The 26,526-nt window shown below is 38.1% G+C and overlaps 1 protein-coding gene across 3 annotated transcripts in view; it reads right to left on the bottom strand.

Moving 5' to 3' along the window:
• The window catches only part of CEP112 (centrosomal protein 112), a 408,508-nt gene that overhangs the window by 342,979 nt on the left and 39,003 nt on the right, over positions 1 to 26,526 (bottom strand). For 2 of the 3 annotated variants that reach the window (XM_042967095.1, XM_015535456.2), the window contains 4 exons: positions 23,477 to 23,570; positions 21,476 to 21,553; positions 10,578 to 10,625; positions 9,990 to 10,067 (listed from right to left, as the gene is read on the bottom strand). In XM_042967095.1, coding sequence (XP_042823029.1) covers positions 9,990 to 10,067; positions 10,578 to 10,625; positions 21,476 to 21,553; positions 23,477 to 23,570 — 298 coding nt within the window. The remainder of the gene's footprint in view (positions 1 to 9,989; positions 10,068 to 10,577; positions 10,626 to 21,475; positions 21,554 to 23,476; positions 23,571 to 26,526) is intronic. The other variant, XM_042967096.1, reaches the window with a different exon arrangement.

The following is a 26,526-nucleotide window of genomic DNA, read 5'->3' as shown; positions in this document are numbered from 1 at the left end:
ATGCATACACTAGTATGGGGTTTTGTAGCACAGACTGCCAATGTACTCAGATATCTACCTTCCTTTTCTTCCTTTGAGGCCCCCCCACCACCACCAAATTCGGGCTGGGCTGTACCACAGGAGGCTGCTTGTGACCATGGGACTAGGTATGGTCAAGGAGGATATTGGGACAGAAATGTTATAGGCAACTTTGACTGGATAGCTTTAAAAATAAAGTGGCTTTCTCTCCATGTTTTCTGTCTTTCTGAAGGATGACACTTAAAAGATGTACTTGGGAGCAACTGCCATCTCAGACCCAGAGACTGAAGTCACACGCTGAAGAGGACAGAGCTTCCCCAACACCTGGGTCCCTGATGATGTCACAGAGCAGAGCACTCCCAACACCCCCCCGGACTGTTAGATGCGAGTGAAACAAATTCTCTTCTTTAAACCACTATGCCTTCGCAATACATATCTTATTATGAATGTTTTACACACACAAATATATTTTTTCTGCATCTCGCTTTTCTTTGTGAACAGCAGCTCATGGAAATTCCTCTAAAAACACCTGCTATCGTTTTTATGCATTCCTTTCAGTTGCTACCACCTAATCCTTAATGAAAACAAAGTTTGCTCAACATTCCCCTTAAGTTTTTTCATCTCATTTTATTTTATTTTTTTTTAATGTTTATCTTTAAAAGAGAGAGAGAGAGAGAAAGAAAGTGGGGAGGAGCAGAGAGAGATGGAGACACAGAATCCTAAGCCGGATGATAAGATAAGATGATAAGAGAATAAGATAGGATAATAAGAAAAGATAAAATAAAATAAGACCTAGTTGTTATCTCATTACTATTCTTTTTTAATTTTTTTTTTTTTAATATTTATTCATTTGTGAAAGGATGAGAGAGACAGAGCAGGGGAGGGTCAGAGAAAGAGGGAGACACAGAATCTGAAGCAGGCTCCAGGCTCCAAGCTATCGGCACAGAGCCCGACGCGGGGCTGGAACTCACGGACAGAGAGATCATGACCTGAGCCGAAGTCGGACGCTTAACCGACTGAGCCACCCAGGTGCCCCTACTCTTCTAATTTGCATGTGCCTGAAAACTACTGTGTCTTAGCCCCTTGTCACACATTTTGGATCTATATGAATCTGTTCTTCTGGAAAATGCCCTTTCACAATTTTGGTCCACATTTCTGTCAGTAAGACCTCCTGCTGTGCTCTACACATTAACACACAGTCTGTCCCAAATATTTTCCCCATACATGTATTATATTTCCACTGACCTTGTCTGTTGTGGGTTTTTTTTTTTTACCACACAAACCCTTTTATTTCACTCAAGTCAAATACTACTATCCTTTCTTTTATACGTTCTGGATTAGGTTAGAAAGATCTTAAGATTCCCAGATTTTTTTTTTTTTTTTTTTTTTTTTGCAAGATTTCTGTTGCTTTAAGGCTTTTTGTCTGGGCATTTACAGATTGTTTAGTTCATCCAGAATTGGTTTTTGTTTCTGTTTGCTCTTACAGGACAAGGACCCAGTTTTATTTTCTTCCATATAAATGAAAGATTGTACCAGCATCATTTATTGTCTTTTCTCAGTGTACTGATAATGAACTTTGTTATTAAATTTTTATTTTTACTGGGATTTAATTTTTTTTCTTGACATGTCCTTTTTGGTTTTGGTGTCAGAGTCTGTCTCCTAAAATGAATTGAGAAGTATTCCTTCCTTCTATACTGGCTCAAAGAATTTGTATAAATTGGAATTTGCTCTTCCTCAAATGCTTCCTTACATAAATGTGGCTGTAGCTGTAGAGGGAAAAAATATTTTGGTGCCCTTTTCAGATAATTATAGACAGTCTTCTGAAGGAGACCAACACTCACAAGTGCTAGGTTTATAGAATTACTCGCATTGTGGAATCTGAAACTTTTCATGCTCTGTCACAGTAAGTTCCGTTAGTCTCTCTTGAACTTGGAATGGACCTTTTACCCGGGCGTGATTTTATGACAGCATGCACTACTCGTCTGGAAAACATCAGTGCAATGAGTTACATGGGTCTCCAAATATTGAAAATTTCATACTCCAATATCAAAACTTCGCATCGGTTAACATCCCCACTGATCTCATCCAAAAAGTCTTAGTATTAGAAAGCTCTCAAGCTCACAAGTGACTGACACAAGTTTTCCAAAATTCTAATATTATCATCAGCAACAAATATCATCAGTTGTTTTACTTGAAGTGACGGGCGCATTTTGTTCACTGTGCAGAGAACGTCTGCCAAATATCCAGGTCTGAATAACCGTCGTGTGTCAGCCATTGCTTCAAATAAAAACAGGATTCCACAAAACAGCAGCAGTTCCTAACTCAAGGAATCACCCAAGTGTTTCTCCTCTGGGCAGCCACCATACCTCCGTGTGCCACCCAAGTTTTCAATCAAAGTTCCATTTCATCACCCAGGTATCAAAAATGCATATCGGATTTCACAAAATTAATAGTTTCACTGCTTGCTTCATCAAAAACATTCTGGAGTAAAATTGTCCAGTTTTTCCCGTGACCGTGTGGCCCTGAAGAATGTAACAACTGCAAGTACGATTTGGTGCCGCTGCCTTGATTTGGGCAAAGATACAGGTCTACCCAGCACTGCGCCTGCACCATCGGTGCAAATGCCAACACAGTAAAGTAATCAATAAACAACATCTAAATATCACTACAAAAATAACTTTGACCTCACAAACCTCACGGAAGGGTCACGGACTGCGGGCTCATGGACACTTTGAGAACACACCTACCCTAGAGAAACTCTTACACATTTGTGTCACGATACATGCACATGATCGTTTGTAGAATTATTTGTAAAATCCAAAAATTAGGGGCGCCTGGGTGGCTTAGTCGGTCGAGCGGCCACCTTCGGCTCAGGTCATGATCTCATGGTTCATGGGTTTGAGGCCCACGTCGGGCTCTGTGCTGACAGCTCAGAGCCTGGAGCCTGTTTCGGATTCTGTGTCTCCCTCTCTCTGCCCCTCCACCGTTCACTCTCTGTCTCTCTCTCTCTCAAAAATACATAAAAACATTAAAAAATTTTTTAAATCCAAAATTGATAACAGATTCAAAAGAATATGGCAAGAAATTGTGGCAGATTCATTTAACAGAAAGCTAGATGGCACAACAAAGATGATCATAGCAGATTTACCAACATACTACTGAGCAAAAGAAGCAAAAGACTATCTATAAAGTTTACTTCTATTTATATGAAGTTTAAAATCTACTAAAATAAGAATATTTTCACTTTTAAGGATACCAGCGTTGGTGATAAAATCAACTTTAAAAACAAAGGAGGGAAGTTATCAGAAAAATCAGGATAGCTGTTTACTTCTCGGGAAGATGGAAACGAGGATGTTTGGGAAGGGTCAGACAGCAGGCGCCTGGCATGTGAGCAATGATCTAACCCTTGCCCGGATGCTGTTTACAGTGGTATTCCTTGGGATACTTATTTATTATGTTTTGGGACACTGTGTGTATCTGAATTTATATTCGGGCGAAATGTTTACAAATATCAATTTTTTCACTTATTAGGTCAATAATGTAAGTTTTGCTATCTTGGATGTATTTAGATTCTACATTCAACTAACAGATTCACAAAGGGAAGAATGCCTCATTGGCATTACATGTAAGAAGGAAGCAACATCCTTTTTTACACGATAAGTGAGAACATTCAATATAAGTGAAGGTGAAGTTCAAAGGAAAGTTTCTATTTTATTTAACAAAAAGAGCAATTTCTACCATCTGTTCTCTGAAAACTGATGGCCGCTCTGAAAATTGATCTCCCCTTGTTGTGTTGTCTCTTACTTCATTTTCAGTGACAACGGTTTTCCAAATGACTTAAGCTGTGTCAGAAATCTTTTCTAAGAACACTAAGAGAAAAAGCCCACTGCTTAATGATGCTCACTGTCACAGAATTCTGTGATGTACATATCACAGGAAATGTGTTAGCAATTACAAAGGCAAACAAGTTCAAGCGTGTTTGCGAATGATAGGCGAGTCAAAATAAAGGATCACTCTCTCTGAACATGTTTTCCCATAATGCCCAAAATTAATTGGAAATGTAAAAGAACATCTTTAAATATTTTATAGGTGTATATATTTTTAATCACCAAAAGAAAACTACAAGTCTTTAGCTCTCATAAAACAATATTGCAAAAATTACTCATGTAACATCTATGGTATTTTCCACACAATTATAAATTTAAAATGAAAGCTGTGGTTTATAAAGTTTGATTTCTAGGGGCGCCTGGGTGGCTCAGTCGGTTAAGCGTCCGACTTCAGCTCAGGTCACGATCTCGCGGTCTGTGAGTTCGAGCTCCGTGTCGGGCTCTGGGCTGATGGCTCAGAGCCTAGAGCCTGCTTCCGATTCTGTGTCTCCCTCTCTCTCTGACCCTCCCCCGTTCATGCTCTGTCTCTCTCTGTCTCAAAAATAAAATAAACGTTAAAAAAAAAAATTTATAAAGTTTGATTTCTAAAGGCTAATTCAGTATTTTTGGACTCCCTAAAGTTTAAAAGAATTAAATCCTTATTTAATGCTTCATGACATATAAGCTCTCTAATCTGCATAACATTTCATATTAGTCAACTCTCTCCACACTCACTGCCTTTTTTCACATAAGCATTGCAACCTCCTAAATTTTTACTGTAAACATTAAAATTGACTAACCTAGATTACCATCAAAACTTACCATCAAAACTCACAACAAAAGCCTCTGAAATAGATCTGAGATTTACATATAAAAATAAGATTTAAAAAGAGACAAAAATATGAGTTTTCGTTGTTGGTGTTTTTTTCCCCCTAATCTTGGAAGAGAAAATGCTTTTCTGGGTCTGGTACAAAAACCAGAAGCCATAGAGAAAAGATGGACAGATCCAGCTTTTAAAAGAAAACTTCTACACACTAAAAAGAACACCAGAAATAAATCAAAAGATATAGAGAAAGATGCTCACAAGATAAATGACAAAGACCGGAATTCTTTAGCACATTATATAAATTGTCTAGGAATCACAAGGAAGACAAACAATTCAATGAAAATATGGAAAACTCTAAGAAAAGACATCTCGCAAAAGTGAAATTAAAACAGACAAAAAATATGTTCATTCTCATTTATAATAAATGTAAATAGTAAATAAATAAAATAAAATAAATACATAAATAAATAAAAACAATAGGATGCTATTTTTCATGTCACAGAGAAGCAAAAATGTCTAGAACTGAGTGTTGATGAAATTGGGAAAACAGACATTCTCACACCATCAGTGCGAGTATAAGCAGATATAACCTTTTGTTAATAGCTTTGTTGAGACAGACATGACGCCTATACCAGAATAGTCACCTATTTAAAGTATACAATTCAGGGCCACCTGGGTGGCTCAGTTGGTTGAGCATTTGACTTTTGGTTTCGGCTCAGGTCATGATCTTATGGTTCCTGGGATCAAGCCCCACGTCAGGCTCCATGCTGACAGCACAGAGCCCCTCTCTGCGTGTCTCTCTGCCCCACCCCCTCAAAATGAATCAATAAACTTTAAAAACATAAAAAATAAATAAAGTATACAATTCAGTGGTTTTTACCATATCAGAGAACGAGGCAACCATCACCACAATCTAATTTCAGCACATTTTCATCACTCCACAAAAGAACTCCCAGACCCTTAGCCATCATTCCCCATTCTTCCTGCACCTGCAGCCCTATGTAGACAGAACCTTACTTCAAGGGCAATCTGTTGATGACAAGAAAAAGTTTAAACGTGCAGCCCTGTGAACGAGCAATTCCATTTCACAGAATATATAAGAATAAGCATACGATACACAGAGATTTACACAGGGATGTTCCTGAAACACTGTTCGGGCAACATACTCTACATACACTATATCCCTCAGTAGGAAGCCATATTAATAAAATACTGGTATCGCAGTAAAATACGATGTAACTATTTAAAAGAATGGAGACAATTTCTGACATAGAAATATTATCAGAATATATATTTCAGTTAGAAAAGCAAACTGAAACAGTATATAATGATCTATGATCTCATTTGTATAAACAAATGAGACATTCCTAGAAAATTTTTAAAAGAATACACATTAAATTTTTAGCGATGATTACCTCTGAAGAATGAAGATTAGGTGTTAAGAAAATGAAGATTAAATATGTAATTTAATGTTTCATATTTCACTTTATTTCTTTAAGTTTATGTATTTATTTAGTGAGAGAGAAAGAGCACGAGCAGGGGAGGAGCAGGGGTAGAGGGGGAGGGAGACAGAGAATTGTAAGCAGGCTCCGCATTGACGCAGGGCTCAATCTTATGAACCGTGACATCACGACCTGAGCCGAATTCAAGAGCCAGACGCTCAACCAACTGAGCCACCCAGACGCCCCTTTCATATTTCATTTTAAAATAAACAATGTTCTCGAAACATTGCTCTTTATGATTTTTAAAACAACACTCGGCAATAACAAAAGCATTTTTAGATGGGAACATGCACAAGACACATCAGGGTTTTCTTACACAGACGTGCGAGGCTCTAGCAATTTCAAAACAGAAGAGCATTGATCATCATGCCCATAAGTAAATGTTTAGTACAAGTGACTAAAGCGAGCACACATAAAGTTATCCTAAAGGATAACCATGCATATCACAATATAACTATATATTTAGATTCAGGGAAAAATATCCAAGTTTGAAAAATATCTCTGGGAAACAGATAAAAATAATAAAACATTATGACTGGTATTTTCTATTTCAAATAGGAAAGTATTAAAAATTTTTGTCCTGCAGATACAAAAAAATATAATTCATATTTTTATATTTACGAAGGCAATATAAATTGCTACTTCCTCAGCCTTCAAATGGCTCCTGTTTTTCTTTGCTTCTTATTTTCATTCTCATTTTTGCATGTAATAAATTCTTTACTCGTATCTTACAGTAACATACAATTTTCAATAGGCTTCCAAGTGTTAATTTTTATTCTAGAAGTTAAATTGTTAATGATACTAAACTTACAGAAATCCATCATTTCAATTTTATCATGTAAGATATAATTCATTACCCCAAAGAAATATTTAGAGGTGCATATAGAGATTATTAAAGACATTTTTCCCCAGGATTATTTATATTAGGGAAAAGTATTAAAAATCTCAATGCTGAACAGTAGGGATAAGTTACATTAACTCGGAATACTTCCGTAATTTGAAATATAATACAGCCATTAAAAATAGATGCTTAGGAACAATATTTAATAGAAGGAAAATTACTCAAAATATACAAAGCAATACTTGGTATCACCTCAATTTCCTAAGGAAAAATGTGTGTTTAAAGGATACATAAAGAAAGAAACTGAAAGGTAATATAATACTTTGCATACATACTTTGCATAAATACAGAGTTTTTATTTCTGGGTGTTGATTTTATAGGTGGTTTTATTTCCTTCTTCACATGTGTCTGTATATTCCAAAATACCCTCAATAAAAATCCACAGATCACTTTATAATTATAAATACTGCTTTAAAAGAAAGATGAAACCAAGATAATTCTCACCCTGGGGCGATTCAGCATAGACTTTTTAAATATTGCAGTATGGAGAAGAAAGATGATAAGAAAACTTCATCCAAAAGTCTAAGACAACTATGTAATTGTACAAAGGATCATTTTAGCCAAAATATAAGCACTGGGTCTGTTTTAAGATATGAAGTAAGTTGATGTTTACATGCAAACTTCTCAACAGTGCCAAAACTATTTTCACAGTATGCCAGAAACAAAAACAAAAACACAAAGGTGTGGAAAAAAATAAAGGCACACGCATTTAAAACTGAACCTCTGGTGCCACGCATGACAGCTTTAATGCTTTTTGAATAAAGATATTACTTCATCGAAGACCCCCAAAAGATTCAAAAGCCAGCACTTCCTTTCAATTATTTTAATTATTCTGTGGTAACCAGCCTCAGTGCTAAGAATTAGTACAGAATAAAAAAGTAAAAAGAAAGTGGTTGGGGACGACTTGGAATGACTCGCAAAAACAATAACAATTTGGAAAAGAAAGAAATTCAAAATACGAGCACAAGGGGTGCCTGGGTCGCTCAGCTGGTTAAGTGTCTGACTTGATTTCAGCTCAGGTCATTATTTCAGGGTTCCTGAATTTGAGCGCCACCGTCAGTGCTGAGCCTGCTTGGGATTCATTCTCTCTCTCTCTCTCTCTCTCTCTCTCTCTCTCTCTCTCTCTTCTTCTGTCTCTCCCCACTCTATCCCTCCCCAGGGATGCGCTCTCTCAAAATAAATAAATAAACAAAAAGAAAAAAGAAAAAAGAGCTCAAAAGAAGGTGCATCCGCATGCGACAAGTATTTCCCTCAAAGGCTTTTTAGAACTTTTTATTTCAACAGGTTTTTTCAGCAACAGGATTGCACCAAAAAACAAGACCCTACGTGACTTTAACTGGAGCCATCATATGATGAATATTACTGAAAGCAGCAGCAATAATTCCACCAGACTGAAATTTAAAAGAAAAAATAGCCTGTCCTCCACCATTATCAACAAAAATTAAATTATATGCTCATGCCACTGTTTGGAATATCTAAGAAAGAGATCAACTTCCCTTGTGATATTTTATAAACAGGGTGGTGAGAAAACCCTTTCATGTTGAAAATTGCCAAACTGAAATTGAATTTTAGAAATTCTTAGAAGCATCCTCATTAAAATGAAAGAAAAAAATGAAAGATAAAATTATTTAATTAAATTTATTAGAAACATTAAATCTAAGTCCAATAACATTTTTCACATTTGCACATTTATATTACCATTTCCAATGCATATTTATTATTCTCATTAATTTTGGTAATGATCCTGTCACATCAATAATTAGCCTCTCGTTAAGCAAAAACTAAACTAATATTCTTGACTTCCCTGGGTCACATGACTAGAGAGTGGTAAAGGCAAGTAAAGGACACAGTTCATCAGACTCCTAATCTAACAGTCTTCTATCACACCACACAGGTGACCGAAGCGTTTCACTGGTGCCATAAGCAAAAATAAAAATAATAATGATGATTTTCAAATTTCCTAGAACAGAAATTTTAACAAGAAAATAGCAAAGCAGGGACGCCTGGGTGGCTCAGTCGGTTCGTAAGCTCCCACCCCACATCAAGCTCTGTGCTGATAGCATGGAGCCTGCTTGGGATTATCTCTCTCTCCCTCTCTCTCTGTCCCTCTCCTGATCGAACTCTCTCTCTCTCTCTCTCTCTCTCCCTCCCCCTCTTTCAAAATAAATAAACTTAAAAAAAAAAATAAAGAACAAAGCAAATTCACCTTCATTTAATGACTACTATATGTGAAGCATGTAAGTACTTCCAGACTACAAAATCTTCATGCTCAGCCTGTAAAGCAGGTGTCTCCCAAGTTAGATGAGGAAACAGAGACTAAGAGAGGGCAAGTATCTGCCCTCTTTCATGCAGCTAGTGAGTAGGGTTTAAATCCAGGTATTCTGGACTCTATAGTCTATGTTTTTAACCAATGATACTGCCTCTTGGATAATTCCACTTTCAAATGATCAAAGAAAGTATGTTATGTTATATGTCAGCCACAGCATGGCTTAATTTAGCAGATCAATTTAAATAGCAGAAACCATAAGAAGAGCGAAACAAAAAGATACGTTACCAGCAAATTGAGATAAAGGCAGGATGGAGAGATTCGCTGAGGTCAAAGACACTGCTTCTAAAAACTGTCATCCCCCCAAGCCCAGAGAAGTAGGAATGGACAGTCAGGAGACAGCCCTCACCACACTCTCACCAAGTGGGAGATGCGCATGAAAAAAACAGAAGAACAACCCTTACCCCTACCCTGCATCATTATTTTACATCTGTAGCAAACACAATCTCTTCTTGCCTAGCATTATGATTCAAAGACCTGAAAACTCACATTATACAAAATACAAAAACCGTGTTCATTATTCAGTAGAGCAGAAATGTCTCAATCCTACCTCTTTCTCGTGCATTCGGAAGAGTAGAGGATCATCATGGAGGCTGCTGGATTTTCTCAGGCTAAATTTGGGGGTCATCTGTTGAATGAGTAAGAGTTATTCAATACTTTCTCAGGCCTGGCTTATCCTTAACCCAAAAGGAAACTCTAAATTGCCTGAAGTTCATGCCAAGATAATACCAACGTTGGAGAAAAAAGCGATTTATTCACTCCCAAGTGATAGGATTAATAAGACTCTCATGCTTCATAATGTGGACCAGTGTTCTTTTCTGTAAATGACTTAATGGTTACTTTATTTAGAAATATCTGTACAGGGGCTCCTGGGTGGCTCGCTCGGTTGAGTGTCTGACTTTGGCTCAGGTAACGATCTCACGGCTCGTGGGTTTGAGCCCCGCATCCGGCTCTGTGCTGACAGCTCAGAGCCTGGAACCTACTTCTGACTCTGTGTCTCCCTCTCTCTCCGCCCCTCCCCTGCTCACACTCTGTTTCTTTCTCTCAAAAATAAATAAAATAAATAAACAAACATTAAAATCAATAAACATTAAAAACAAGTCTTCCATAGGAAAAGTCCAGTGGAATTCTCACCTACCAGAGCAACTGGGATAGGCTTCTGTCTCAGGTACCGAGGATTTTCTATCTGAAAATTTAAGACAGAAATTAATAATTCTATTATTAACAGTATTTTTTGGTTTTATCATTTGGTAAAACACAGAATTGAACTGTGATGCGGAACATTTTCTGTACGTCTTAATACTGAGTTTGTGTTTTAGGATGGGTAACCCATAATATATTTTCAGTAGCCCACTAACAAATAACATATAAAACATAAACTCGTTTGCAGACAGAAATGCACCTTCGTGACCCTCGCACAGCCTCACTGCCCAGTCTCATCCCCACTACTCCTCACGTCGTGTTTTATCCGCCCAGGATCCTGGCTGACTTACATTACTGAAATATGGCAGTTCTCTTGGGCCTCTCTACCTCTAGGCACTACTCCGTCACCTTATGAATATCCTCCCATTCATCTTTCAAGTCAATCTAATCACTACACACCCGGGCAAGTCCAGTACCTGAATCCTTACATTTACCTCCAGGATAGCAACCAGAACAGAGAACTCCTTTGGGACCCCTCCCATATCCACCTTCCAGGTTCATCTATCCCCCAATATACCCTCTATTCCAAGGACACCAAACATTTGTTTTACCTTTCAAAGCACTACCTTCTCTCCCAAATCTGAGTCTTCGCAAACTATGAAATCATTCTCTTGCAGTTAACTTACTCGAGATGCTTCCCCAGGAAATTTAATTAAGTTGCCACTACTCCAACAGTACCCTTTTATAATCAAACATCTATCTTCTGTTAAAAGAGTGTGAAGTCTGAACACAGGCTGTAACAGTCACAACCCATCTATCCCAGCATCTACCACAGGGCCTGACAGGTAGTGGGTGCCCAACAAATACGCATTAAGAAGAAAGAAAGGAAGGCGGGAAGGAGGGAAGGAGGGAAGGAAGGGACAAACAGTACCTGATCCCGCCCTCTTACCAAGCTCCTAAAGTATCCCATGTGTCTCTCATAGCTCTTATATTACATTCTAAGTGTTTATTACCAGCATGTGTCCACATCTGTCTTTCTGCATGGTGAGTGCTAGGATAATGGCTTCTCAATTTCGTATTCTTGGTACCTAGCACAATACCTAACGTGTAGCAGGCTTTCAAGGAAATATTTATTGGGTGAATATATACTATATGATAAAACAGAAACACTGATTGTTATCCCAACAATTCCATTCACAAATGAAACGATAATTAAAAACTCTGTCAAATATATATTATCAGAATCTTCTCCAAAACCTCACTGTGTTTTCCAAAGGCTCCTCAAATGAGTTATTATAGTTAATAATCATGGAAGATAATCTATACCCAGGTGGATACTAAAGGAAAGGGTGAATAAAGGATCAATTAATTAAAGAATACAGAGGCAAGGAAATTAAAAATAAAAGTCACATTTAAAAAACAAAAACATCTACACCAACAGGATCTGAAGAATAACTATATTTTAGCACCTAGATAAGGAGTAATCTACAAAATAATTTTTTCACCCGGAAGGCTGATACCTGTGAAGTAATGGCAACTGTCTGAATTTAAATTTCTCTCCACATCCTCCAAAAGTCCATACAGATCAACGAAGAGAGCACATAAAAACACCCACCACTCATGCCTACACCCTAACAAGCAGAGATCACGAAAACCCTCGATTCACATGTAACTGGCCAAAGAAAGATCACAGATCAGCAGAATCAGATCCTAAACCAAACCAGAGTGACAGCATGGAACAAAAAGGAAGGGCCTCGGGATCCTAGCGGTGTCGGAATTTAGACGTCAGCAAATACCGACCTGCAGAAGGAGAGTGGCCTACCTTCCGTAGGTTGTACAAAACACCTGACAGATGGGAGCACTGGAGACGGGAGCATCAAAAGAAGGGTATAAAACAGCAATAGCACTACTACGAATTCATCCAAAGGATACAGGAGTGCTGATTCATAGGGGCACGTGTACCCCAATATTTATAGCAGCGCTTTCAACAATAGCCAAATTATGGAAAGAGCCTAAATGTCCATCAACTGATGAATGGATGAAGAAGTTGTGGTTTATATATACAACGGAATACTACTTGGCGATGAAAAAGAATGAAATCTTGCCATTTGCAACAATGTGGATGGAACTGAAGGGTATTAAGCTAAGTGAAATAAGTCAGTCAGAGAAAGACAAATAGCTTATGTTCTCATTCATACGTGGAACTTGAGAAACTTAACAGCAGACCATGGGTAAGGGAAGGGGGAAAAAATAGTTACAAACAGAGAGGGAGGGAGGCAAGCCATAAGAGACACTTAAATACAGAGAACTGAGGGTTGATGGCGGGGGAGAAGGAGGGAGGAAATGGGTGATGGGCATTCAGGAGGGCACTTGTTGAGACGAGCACTGGGTGTTATATGCAAGCGATGAATCAAGGGAATCTACCCCCAAAACCAAGAGCACATGGTATGCACTGTATGTTGGCCAATTTGACAATAAATTATAATGAATGAATGAATAAATGAATGAATAAATAAATAAATAAATAAATAGTGTGAAAAGTGAACGTGTCAAGAGCCAGAAAGGAACCACTTGTGCAGTAGAGAGAGGCCCCTTGGAAGGAAGCCTGTCCATGATGAAGGGAAAGAAAGGAGCTAAAGAAAAAGGACCCTCCAGAAACAAGACAAAATCAAAGAAACAGAAGATGACAGGCCAAAATGACAAGACAGAAGGCACCTCTGATTAAAGAAACTGATCTTCAGTGGAGTAGAAGGCCTTCCCAAACTAAGAAAGCAAGCTACCCAAACCACCCCCCCCCCATATAACCCCGGCTACTGCTCATTCAAAACAATCTAACATCAACAATTATAAACAAAAACAAAAACAAAGAATCCAATATCCATAAAAACTTTCCACAAAAAACAGAAAATCAAAATCAAAACCTGTCCATAGTAGGAATTACTTTTTTTTAAAGCCATGAAACAGAAGTCAACAGTAACACGGCCTCCTTTGGCCTCCGCTTGTCTCCAGCACTAGCGATCACTAGGTTCTCTGTGCCACCCGCTTGAGGTGGGTAGGCCATCCTCCCACAGGTCAACGTTCGATGGTATCTATGTCCCGCCCCCAAGATAATACGTAGTCAAGTATAACTTCTGAGTAATCTCAGGACGTTCATAAAGAACACTGCAAATAAAGGCAGAAAACAGAAAGATAGGAAACAGGAGTCGACCAAATAAGAGTTTGGCCAAGTTGCGAGATGCCAAATTGATAGGTAACGGTCAGCTGCACTTCTGCAAATTAGCAAAAATCACCTAGGAAAAGAAAATTATTTTCCAGGGCTAACATTTGTAATCACAAAACAATATGTAATTGCTAAAAGTAAATCTAAGAAAATATACATAAGCCCTTTACAGAGAAAACAATTAAGTTTTTTTGAAAAGCGCTAATAATGAAATAAATAGCAAAACGATGCTTTTAGATAGTCTCAATAGTGTAAAAATGGCAATTCTCCTTGACTTGATCTAGTGACTAAATTTATCCAATCCAAAAATCTCAAGAAGACTTTTGTAAAACTTAATAAGCTCATTATAAAATGTATATAAATAAATAAACAAGAAGAGCCTGAAGAAAAAATCAAGATGGGGTGACTTACAAAGATATTGTAAAACTATAGTGATGACAGTAAGTCAACGAAACCAAGCAGAAAGTACTAGAAATTCAAATAAATATGAGAATGTGATTCATGAAATATCTAGAATTGCAAATTATTGAAAAATTAAAGATGTGTTTAATAAGTGGGAAAAAATGAGGGGCGCCTGGGTGGCTCGAGTCGGTTGAGCATCTGAGTTCAGCTCAGGTCATGATCTCACAGTTCATGGATTCGAGCCCCACGTCGGGCTCTGTGCTGACAGCTCAGAACCTGGAGCCTACTTCAGGTTCTGTATCTCCCTCTCCTCTGCCCCTTCCCCACTCATGCTCTGTCTCACTCTGTCTCAAAAATAAATAAAACATTAAAAAAATGAAAAAAAAAAGTGGGAAAAAATGAGATCAGATTCCTTCCTTGCACCATATATAATAAATTCCCAAACGGATTAAATACTTATAATTAAAAGCAGAAGTATAAAAACTTGCAGAAGACAACATAAAAGAATGACTTTGTGACCTCAAAGTAGAAAACTTTCTTAAGCAAGAAACAAGAAAAAAAAAGCATACACAAAAAAGAAATTAATAAAGTTGACTACTTGAAGTAAGAACTTCTCTCCAGAAAAGAGATCATAAATAAAATGAGAAGATAATGAATAAAAGATCACAAATAAAATGAAAAGATAAGTCATAAACTGGGAGATGTTTGCACAAATGATCTGTCTCCAAAATGTGTAAAGAAGGTCTTTATAAGTTAATAAAAGAAAGAACAATACAGTTTTTTTAATGGGAAAAACTTGAGACACATTTTACTGATGAAGAAATCTGAATGACTAATACACACATGAATATATACTCAATCTTTTTAGAAATACGAAAAATGTAAAGTAATACCACAGCGAGAGGGTATTTTCTGCCACCAGATTGGTACACATTAAAAATTTGCCAATAAAAGTGTTCCAGATGGAGGACCACTGGTGGGTGTATGAATTAGCACACTTTACTTTGGGAAACATTTAGTTAGTAGGGACAATAATAAAACCCACTTAAATATTATACCAGAGAAAGAGGCACATTCTTTAGTAAATAACACTGTACTGTATATAAACACAGCTTTTTGAAAAACAGAGGCAGCAAATTTCCAGCAGGCAGCAAAGTGCACTCAATAAATATTTATTGTCTGAAGGTATATACATGAATAGTAAGTAACCATTCTCTATTTTTGGAATGGAGAAAAACCAGCCCAGAAAGTAAGTTCTTCAAGGACACACCCAAATCTGCAAATATATAAAACCCTAATTCATGAAGCAGAATTAAATATAAGGGGGAAAATAAAGGAAGGGGAAAACAGAATTCTCAAAGATGCTCAAGCTCTAATTAAGCTTCAAATTTAAAACCAAAAGCCAACAAAGCCATCTGTGACTTATTTTTACACTGCTCTACATTTACAAGCAGAGTACAAAATATTGGTTTAGCTAATTATAATGTAGCCTTTCAGCGATGCAGAAGTAACTCCTATTTCATTCTCTTCATCTTTAAAAGCCATTAAATACAGAAGTTAAGGACTCATTCTGTTATCATAAATTTCCTTTCTCAAGTTGACCAAAAAAGAAAGAGTATATTGTAATGTTTAAAAGCAACAATGAATACCGTAAACGAGAATAAATCTTCTTTCTGTAATTGTTACTCATTTACAATCCATGGAGTTTGTCTCATACCCACTTTCAATACGTAATGAGAATTATCCATAGTAAAGCATGTTCTTGAGTCTATTTGGGGGAAATAAGCAATCTATTTTCTGATTTTATAACAGCAGCCAGATGTGCTTTGAAGTTCAATGTTCCCACTTTGTAATCCACCAGTAAATGGACTTGAAGCAATCTGTAAACAGTCTTAACATTTACTTTTTTCATGCTCTTTTAGAAAATTTCTTGTTCTCTCACAATACCTCAAAAAAGAAGACCACAACAAAGAATGTCCAAAATGGAAGATAAAAAGGATTTATGTGAAACATTAAAGTCTAACGAAATATTATACAGAAAACAATGCCAAAAAAAATTAAGTTCCAATAGCAGGAATGAATCACATGACCAAACACTTCTGGCTTAAAGAGCAAAGAGAATCATGGTAATAAAATATGTCATCATTTAAACTAGACACAAATACAGATATCTGAATGCTTTCTAATGAAAACTGGCTTTTGACATTTTGTTCTGGTTAGTTTTTTAGCTGATTTGTTTGGTTACAAAGGGTTCTGTCCGTCTATTTCTTTGGATTATTCAGGATTTTGACCAAACTGATCAAATACCCCTCATAGACTAATGTGGATCAGTTAGAGATGTTCTATGATTCCAGAAAAATAGAAAGACATTTTATATGATATTTTAGCTGCCTTAAAGGAAAGGACATTTTCAAGCCATCTATTACTAACAACACAACTAAATGTTTTTAAGTCGTGGCATCAGTTAGAACTGCCAAAACCCGCTCGGTAGTTTTAAATAAATTCAGTCCTCAATGTCAAATCAATTGTGCTCCAAAATAATTTTCTAAGGCAACATTTTAGAACTTGAAAAACATTGATCCACAGAAACAATACTACAAATGAAGGCTCATTCGCTGGTCTACTCACATTTCAACATTTAGTGAGTACAAATTAGATACAGAGAGAAAGGCACAGTCCATCGGCACAAGGAAAAGCAAGTAAGCCAAAGGAACAGAACAGAAATAGACACGTACCGTCACCTGATTTATGGGACAAATAACACTGCGGTACAGCAGGAAGAGTCTTTTCAATAAATAGGAGTGCCATCTTGATATACACAAGGGACAAAACAAATCTTAACTCCCTATCTTATAACAGATACCGAAATCACCTCCAGATGGTATGTAATCCAAAGAGAAAAAGTCACATAATAGAGCCGCTGGGAGAAAACAAAGAAGAACATCTTCGGAACCTTAGGACAGTCAAAGATCTTAAACAGGACACAAAACAGCACTAACCGCATGGTGAGAAAATGAGAAAGTGAACTGCGTTAAAATTTAAAATTTCTGTTCAGCCAAGACACCAGTAAGAGATTGAAGGAAAGCAACAAAGTAGAAGGAAATATTTACAATACTTAGTCGAAAAGGACTCTTATCCAGAACAGAAACAAGGCCCTCAGGTTATCAGTATGAAAAAGGCAAACGACCCAACGGAAAAACTGGCAAAGCCGTAGGCAGGCACTTCACTCCGAGAGGCTATCTAGACTGTCAATGACATAAAAAAGGTCACCTAACTGGATGAGTCACCGGGAAAATACATATGAGAACACCCCACGGTGCAGTGTCACTAACCACTCTCAAGAACGGCTGAACTTTAAGTTAAACAAACAAACAAAACCAAAACCGGACTGTCAATACCACGAGGGAAGAGAAGGTAGATTAATGGGAACGGGCACATCGCTAATGAGGGTGCAAATTGGCACAGTCACCTCAGAGAGACGTCTGGCAGCACCCACTGCACCAAGTGGCTTTTGGCTACACCACGAGTCACCCCAAACCTGCAAAGCTTCGCGCTACAGCCATTTTAGTTAGCTCGCAGTTCTGTGGTCAGCAACGTGCTCATCTCCTGGAACAGCTCGTCTCAAGTGGACTTACTCTTGTGTCTCCCACACCAGCTGCCCCCGAGCCTGATTAGGATGGTTCCCAACAGGCCAGTGAGGAGAACAGCCAGGCTCCCCACATTCCTCACAGGGAGAGTAAAGGCACATCCCACCCGCCAACGGCTCACAGGTGTCCCCAAGCCCTCGACAGGGAGGTTCACCCCTCCCTGATGGGCCCTGGGCTCCAGGTGGGTCTGCGTGCCTCTGGGGTGCTGTCCACCCGCTGGAGCCACCCGTGGGATCCGACGCTCACGCCTGCTGACCTCGCCCAGCCCCCACTGCCTGTCCTGAGAGCTATCCCTGCACTAAGCCCACATCCCTCCCAGATCCTGCTCCGGGGCTAGGAAGCAAAGAAGAGTCCTCACTGTTCCTTCGCTCCTGGTGGGAGTGAGGCTGTGCGGTCAGCATGTGGACGCAGGATGGGAGTGAGCGGGTGACTGGTAACCAGGATGGAAGGCCCAGAAAAGTCCTCCTCCCAGCCCCCCACCAGGCCCTCAGAAAAAGAAAAAAGAGAAAAGTTTACATAAAGATAGTCAAGCAGGAAATATATGTATCAAGTATATTGACAGAGTGAGAAAGTTTCCCCAAAACTAAAGGTTACAAAGTTTAAAGAGTAAGAAAAAGATACAGGAGGAAAATTAAGTTGCTAGTTGAGTAAGTGAATCTCTACTTACATTACGTATTCCTAAAAAAAAATACTAAGACGCTCCTGGGGAAAGAAAGAATATACTTGAGGTAAAAGCGTATTTTTAACAAAAACTAGAAAATTCAAATTCTAGAACCTCTAATGCATCTGAATGAAGGTGTCTGAAAGTCATGTCGGCAATATAAAAAAATGTACCCTCAGCATAGAAAACTAAAATTAACTACCATTAACTGATCACTCACAGGAAGAAAGAGAAAAAAAATCCATCACGCATTCTAATACAAAACTAAAATCAAAGCAAAATCTAAGCTCTTTAATACACTGGATTCGCAAATTATTCTACTGTGATCAAAAGATAGAGTTCTGCCTGATTAATGTATATACGTTATAAATATATAAAAATGCAAGACTTTCATATTTTACACTGTTAGCGCCTTCTTTGAACAATAAAAGTGTGAAAGAGAACCCAGGCAGACCTAGTTTTAAGGCATCACCTCAAAATATTTTAGATGTTTTATTTTAACTTTACTATACGAATGAAAAATTCAATCCTCTGAACAGGTACATAATCGGGCAAAGTTCTCTGTGGGCTAAGCAACGCACATCAGAAGTGCCAAATGGCTGAGGGCAAAGGCAAGTTTAAAAGGCTAGCCCAGAATTTTACTCTTCACTCTGATACCGCTTTCTGGCAAATATCAAAAAAAGAACTTTCTGGGGGATTTTCTGTGCTCTTCTCGCACACTGGTAACGCTAGGACTTCCCTCCAGTGGCAACTTCTCCTCCACCTTCAAACACAACGATGTTTTCCTTTGGACTTACTATTCCCCTCTTGTTATTAACTTTCTCTCTCTCATCTCTTTCACTAATAGGCTCCCTAAATGGCTACGAGATTCACGTTGCTTTAAATTCTCATCTATTCCCTACCTTCTTCTAATCGTGTCCCTTGCAGTAGCCAGCTGTCCTCATTCCGTCCCCTGAAAGCCCGGCTGTCCGGCCTCTGGGTGGGGCCAACACCTCAAACAGCATAACCATAAATAAGATTCCAGCCCTCGAGTCTCCTGAAACTCCAGACCTTGACCTCCCCAATTGGTCTGACCATCTCTTCAAACTCCACCCGTCTAAAGTGAAACTTGTAACCCCTAAAACGGATTTCCCCATCTGACAGTTAACTGACAGGAAGCCACTGTTCCCATTTTCTCGAAGCAAACCTTGAGGTGCCCTTGTGGTCAGCTCGCCAATCAGTCACGCAGTGTCCTCTCCCCCCACGAGATGGCTTTTCTTTCAACCCTCTCCCTCTCCACAGAAATCACACGAGTGTGGAGTTCACCACAAACACCAAAAAGATGATGGTTCCCCTTCTCCACTTCTACCCACATCCAATATAACCTCCAAAACGCCACCAAGTCGATTTCCCTAAAGCATTCCTTTCATTAAAGACCATTATTAGTAGGAAGGGTTTTAGGTCTTTTAAAATAATAATCTCTACTGTCAGTGAAGAAGTAAGAAATAGACAATCCTATATCCTGCTGGTTGGAGAAGAAACTGGTATATACCTTCTGGAAGGCTATGTACCAAGATGGGATGTAACCTAAGAAAGTACCAAATGTGTACACAAAGATCTGTAGGGAATTGTACTGCAGCATTACTTACATCAGCCACAGCCTGGGAGCAACCAAAATGTCCAGGATGTTTCAACAAGTTATGGAATACCCACCCAAAAGACAAATTAGTGCTATCATTAATATTCATATATTTATAGAACGGTTATAAACTTCTATCAAACTCAAAACAGCACATCATAGAGGCACCTGGATGGCTTAGTCAGTTAAGCATACGGCTCTTGATTTTGGCTCAGGCCATGATCTCAGAGTCTGGAGATTGAGTCCCGTGTCAGGCTATGTGCTGACAGCACAGAGCCTGCACGGGATCTACTCTCTCTCTCTCTCTCTCTCCCTCAGCCCCTTCCCCTGCACGCATGCTCTTGCTCTCTCTCTAAAAATTAAAATTAAAATTAAAAAATTAAAAAAAATTTAAAAACAGCACATAGTAAAATAGTATTTATAATATAACCCCAATTTTGTTTAAATTTTAATTGTATAAATGCACACGGAAAAAAAAAAAAAAGGAGAGGAGGATATCTAAAACAAAATGGTAACCCATCTCTCAGTGTTAAGATTTTCAAATATATTTTAGTCCTCTGATTTCCTATACTTTGCAAATTTTCGAATTAGAAATTATCTTACTAACCACAAACCGTGATAAAAATTGTTCTAAACCCCTTTTCATTTCCTCAAAGCATTTCAATAGCGTCATGGAAAGTGGAATGTGGAAGGAATAAATAAACCTGCAGGGCTCACTACTGCCTACAATGTAAAGGCGAAACTGCTCAGTTTGGCCTTCAAACTCCGATACAATCCAGCCTGATTGACACTGGCCCCAACCCCCTGCCTAAGTCCCCAAGATCCAGTCATGGGCATTCACTCACAGCACCACACGTGTCTCCAGGCCTGCCTCTTTCCAGTTCCCCACCTCCACACCCACCCGGATGCGTTCATGTCCCTCTCAGTCTTTGCACCTGACGACTGGTGCCCGTGACGGCGGCTCATCAGGAAATCTCCGGATATTTTTCACCCAAATGACCTTGCTTCTCCAAGTCCTCCCTCCCCTTGCCTCCAATTCAATACTCTACTCTCTAACTCATGTTAGTATTTTACCAGATACTATCTTAAACAATTATTGAACTATGTATGTGTATATCTCCTACACCCTCGACAAGACAGCTCGTTGAGGGCAGGGACTATGTTTCTCTGGAATGTTATCTGTCTTTCCTGTTCTCTAGATCCTTCTCCCACAGTACCACCTCACATCTCAATGGCTGACATCCAATAATATTCACCAAATAGAATTAGTTCAGATGTTCTCCAAGTACAACAGGATTCTGCTACATCGATGTACATACATAAACCAAGTACTTTTTTTTTTTACCCCAAGATTCCAACTATTAAGGCGAGCTTCGATGTCGCTGTCATCCAAAGAAAGAGCAGATCTTTGGGGATGAACTTCCTGAAAGACAAAAGAGAAGAGAGAAGAAGGGGTAGAGGGAAGAAGGAAGAAATAAAAAGGAAAAGGAAGGAGGGAGAGAAGGGGGGAGGGAGAGAGGAAGAGAGGGAGAGAGGCAGGGAGGAAGGGAGGGGGGAAGAAAACAGAAGAGACAGAAAACAGGACAAAATATACGTCATTCAGAGTAACGAGAGTTTCGTGTGCTTTTCTGGTAGTACCGTATTGCCCTCAGAGGGAAGGTTTATGTCATAGCTGAGGCAAAGTTCTCAATTCTAAGTAATGACTGTTTACTATAGCTGCTTAGGGCTGCGAGGTGCCTTCACAATATATTCATACAGTAACTAGATTTCAAAAAAAAAAAAAAACACATCAAAAGAATATTTTAAAAATTAATCCAGATTCTTCTCTTTAAGTTCTTTTACAAAAAGTTTTAATTGTGGTATACCACAGTAGCTTTAAAGGGGGGGGGGGAACACTTGAAAAGATGAATTATTTACAATCTTTAAAATTAGTTAACAGGGAATTTTGTGTTGATGTCCAAGAAGCTCTTTGTTCTTAAATTAATTCCCATTCATACACTGAATATAAAGAGAAATAAGCTTTGGATTCACAGCATGAGAACACAATTATGGCGAAATTCTACTTTTTTTAAAAATTAAAATTGCATGATTTTTTTCCCTCTCATATAACTTATTACACATTTATCAAAGCAGATTAAAACTATAATTAACTGAGGACAGCCTAAAATCTGTGCTCAGAAATGGACAATAATCTGGGAGCCCTAGAAACTTAGAAAGGTAAATCTATTTAAAATAATAATGTATACATTACAGTACAGCCAAAAAATGCATTCTGAAGTTAAATTTGTTGGCACAGCATTTCCACATTTTTAGAACACCTCATTACTAATAAATAAACCTATTTACCTATGATCATTTAAATTATCTGAAGTGATGAAAAATATACTAAAATGCTCTCCATATTTTATTGTCTCCAAATTTCTAATGAACAAAATGTTGAATTTATTTTATATACTATATTTAAACTCATTATTGTCTCGATTGTTGGCCCCCCGTTTCTCGCATGTTTTTCTCTGTGAACAAAAATGTCTTCAGAAAGACATAAAACACCTACCTGCCTTGTTTTATTGTGAATAAATGTAACGGTTCATAATAAACCCACAGATATTTAAAATGTGCTGCCCTGAAAGTATTCCCCAAAGTTCCAAACTATCACTGGAGAAAATGCAGTGAGTTAGGTTTAGAGCACAGCCATGCATCACACATGATCTCCTTGTTAAAAGTCATATAACTCAAGACAAGCCAGAGTTACAAGAAAGGCCATAGTAAGCAGGCAAGAAAGGCCTATGGCAAGAAAGGCCATAGTAAGCAGGCAAAATTCTTCTCTTTAGGAAGCTAACTGGAATGCTCATTGCACTTTATTCAAACCAAAACCCTGTTAAGCAGTTAGATGTAAGAGGCGTTCACATTTCAGAATATAAACAGTTCACCTTCAGCAGAAAGGCAGTATCCCCCACTAAACTACAAATTAATCCCAGTTTCTTAACTCTGACCACTGGGTGGTCTCTCTCTCTCTCACTCTCTCTCTCTCTCTCACGCACACACTGAGTAAAAGGGAAAAGCAAAAAAAAAAAAAAAAAACTAAAAAAATGAAGTCTTCCAAAGTTATTCTCCAATGCACAAAAGCAACAATACACTGATTCACATGATGTCTCAGAACCACAAGGAGCACTGTGGAATTTACCAAACACACCATTTTCTTTGATATCAGGGTGTTCACCAAAACCTTCAGACTTCATTCACTGTTTTAAAGTAATTGTTGGAACTTTGACAAACATGAAACTAAAAATTTGTAGAGTTATTTTAAAGTAACAAACAAACAAACAAAAGTAGAATCTGATCTTACACAACTCTTTGGGGTAATATTTTGTCCATCTTCTCTGGAGGTTGGACTCACAGAATGTGATCTTGTTTGGAGCTTCGCAGTATATTGGTTCCTACTAATAGACCAAAATAATAACAATCAGAATGGGGGGAATACAGAGGACAAAGGGGGCATTTAAATCTGGGATTACCAATTTTTTTCTTTTGGAAATAAGATGATTGTTTATATTTAACAATGATACTTCCATGGCAGAGAAAAAAGAAATGCAAATACCGGCCATTTATTATTTCTCACATTTTATTTTTATTTAGATTTACGTATAAATAAAACATCACCTAAATGCCACGTGCCTGCTCACAAACAAATGCTATTTTTAAGTGGGACTACAATAAACTAAATGTATTTAAATCTTTTCTCCTTCCTCCCCCTCTTCCAAGTATAGAATAAGAAAAAAAAAATGAAGCATATACTCTCAAGAGGATAATCATTTTAAAAGGTTTGTAAGTTTTATTGGATTCATGCTGCACATCAAGATGAAGGCTTAAAATATATAAAATGAAAAAATTCTCATGTAGCTGAAAATTTGGATTAATTTGAAACTATGTCAGAACCTACAGATAAATCAGTCTTAAATTTAAAATACACCATGCTAATTCAGGTAAAATGTTATAAGTACAGTACAAATAGGAAAATAGTTTAAGCTTCCAAATGAATTTCGACAAAAAGACTTTCCTCCAATGTAAAATATAGTATAAAATATTATACTCAATATTCTACTTTAGCCTGGAGTCTCTCATATATTTTTATTCAAGCTACTTCAATGAAAGTTTCATTATTAGGAATATCTATCCTCTGAACGGCTCCTTCAAGATACATGAAATGGAAACTAACCATTAAAGAATGAATTAAAGTCACTAACTTTTAACCACAAGCCCTATCAGGATTCCCTTCACAAATATTGGTCCATTTTAGCTATATTCCCAAAGACAGAATTATAATTAAAAAAGACAAGATGACAATGAATGTGTTTTTTGGTAGTAACAATGAAAGAATAACGTTCCGTAGACAAGTCACTAAGTAATGTCAAATGTCTGAAAAAGCTGTTTTAAAGAGAGCTATTAATTTTTTATACCCCTACTCAATATCCAAACACTTAAAAACTAATGAGAAAAACAGATAAAGCAATAGGCTGAGAATAATTTCATTAGCCCATGTGCTTTAGCTGACATAAACATTTAAAACTCAGGATGTGGGAAGAGGCAACCTGATACATCATACTAAGCAGTGGCCTGTTCTTCTTTAAGAATAGATTAAACAATCATAAAAAGAGCTATACTTAAAAATTGAAAACTGCTTAAATATTAAAAGAAATTCTCATAGAAAATATTAATAAAAAAAGAGGATGGAACCATTTATCTATTTATTACACGGGGTGCATACATAAAACAACATATCCTTTCAGTTCACTTGTAGCTGTCCTCTGTACCAATTTACCCTTTTTCCCTTCACAATAAATTTCCAAAATAAGTTACTAGACCCCTGTCCCAACCTGACATACACTTGTCAATCAACTACAATCTGATTTCCACTCAACCTAAAAGTGCTGGACACTATCAACGATCTCCTAGTTGCTCAAGCAAATGAACTATCTGTCCTTACCCTAGTTGATCTCACTAAACATTAGGAACAGTGTTTTCAGGATGTCACATCTACTGGCTCCCTAGAACCATTCTTCCCTGATTTTCATTTGATCCTTCAGAAATCTCCTTTATAATAACCTTCAGTAGCCTTTCCTTCCCTGCCTACCCCATGCGTCTCAGAGTTCTGTGTCAAACCTTATTTATTTTCCCTTTTACATGCATTCCTTCTGGACAATCCAAACTGCTAATAACACTGCTATTAGCTTTTCAAATAACAAGGAGCTTGGATGACCAAGTCTGTATCTCCAGCCCAAATTGCTCTTTCTCAGCCTCAAACCCTATTACAAGTACAAATTGTACTTGAATTGTACTTGAATTGTAAGCCCTACTTACAATTCAACGTGTCCAAAACTAAATTCATTATACTGTCCCTAAAACATGCTCCAGTGCAGGCCAAGGAAAGCAGAGGCATTGCTGAAGCCAGCTTCTGGTGAAGGCAGCTGAGACGACTAAAGAAGGAGGCCATATCATTGCTAAGATCTGGCAGGCACAAGAGACACAGGGCGTCAGGCACAGAAGTTTCGTTTCTTGCCACTGAGACTGTCTCCTACTGGAAACACCATTAACTGAAACTCAAAGTAGATAGAAAGCTCGAATTCACAGTGACGGGGCTGGAGGTCAGGGTGACAGTGGAACAGAGGGTAGGGGACAAAGCTCAGCCCTGTAAGCCTCTTTAGGAAGAATAGCAGTAGATGTCTACCATGCAGACTAGCTCGTAGACAGCCTACAATTGGGACCTGGGACATGATTACAGGAGCTCATGCTTATGCTACTTGCGCCATTTAGAAGAGAACTGTGGCTTGATCAATTTCAGGGTGCTGAAACCAACACAGAAAGAAAAGCTTCAGCACTTTAGTAAGACGCGGGCATGCGCATGCCTCTTTACTCCGTGGAAGGAGTAAAACTGTAGGAAAAATACATTCTTCCCTTTCACTTTTTCCTAAAGCTGTAGTATTTCGACAAGAACCCAGAACCACTCTCTCAGCATAATGCATGATTCCAAATACTAGAGAAACAAAGACTTGTCTCCTTAAAGATAAAGAGATAAGGGGCGCCTGGGTGGCGCAGTCGGTTAAGCGTCCGACTTCAGCCAGGTCACGATCTCGCGGTCCGTGAGTTCGAGCCCCGCGTCAGGCTCTGGACTGATGGCTCGGAGCCTGGAGCCTGTTTCCGATTCTGTGTCTCCCTCTCTCTCTGCCCCTCCCCCATTCATGCTCTGTCTCTCTCTGTCCCAAAAATAAATAAAAAAAAAAAAAAAGATAAAGAGATAAGACACAAGATACGTAAGGTTTACACCTAAAGGAAGGCCAATCAAATGTCTTCCTGCAAAACTTATTATGTATATGTAAAGGGAAACTTCTAAATGTAATT

This window comes from Panthera tigris, chromosome E1 (genome assembly GCF_018350195.1).
Source record: "Panthera tigris isolate Pti1 chromosome E1, P.tigris_Pti1_mat1.1, whole genome shotgun sequence".
NCBI lineage: Eukaryota > Metazoa > Chordata > Mammalia > Carnivora > Felidae > Panthera > Panthera tigris.
The sequence above is the reverse complement of the archived record's forward strand: the minus strand, read 5'-3'. Positions and strand labels throughout refer to the sequence as shown.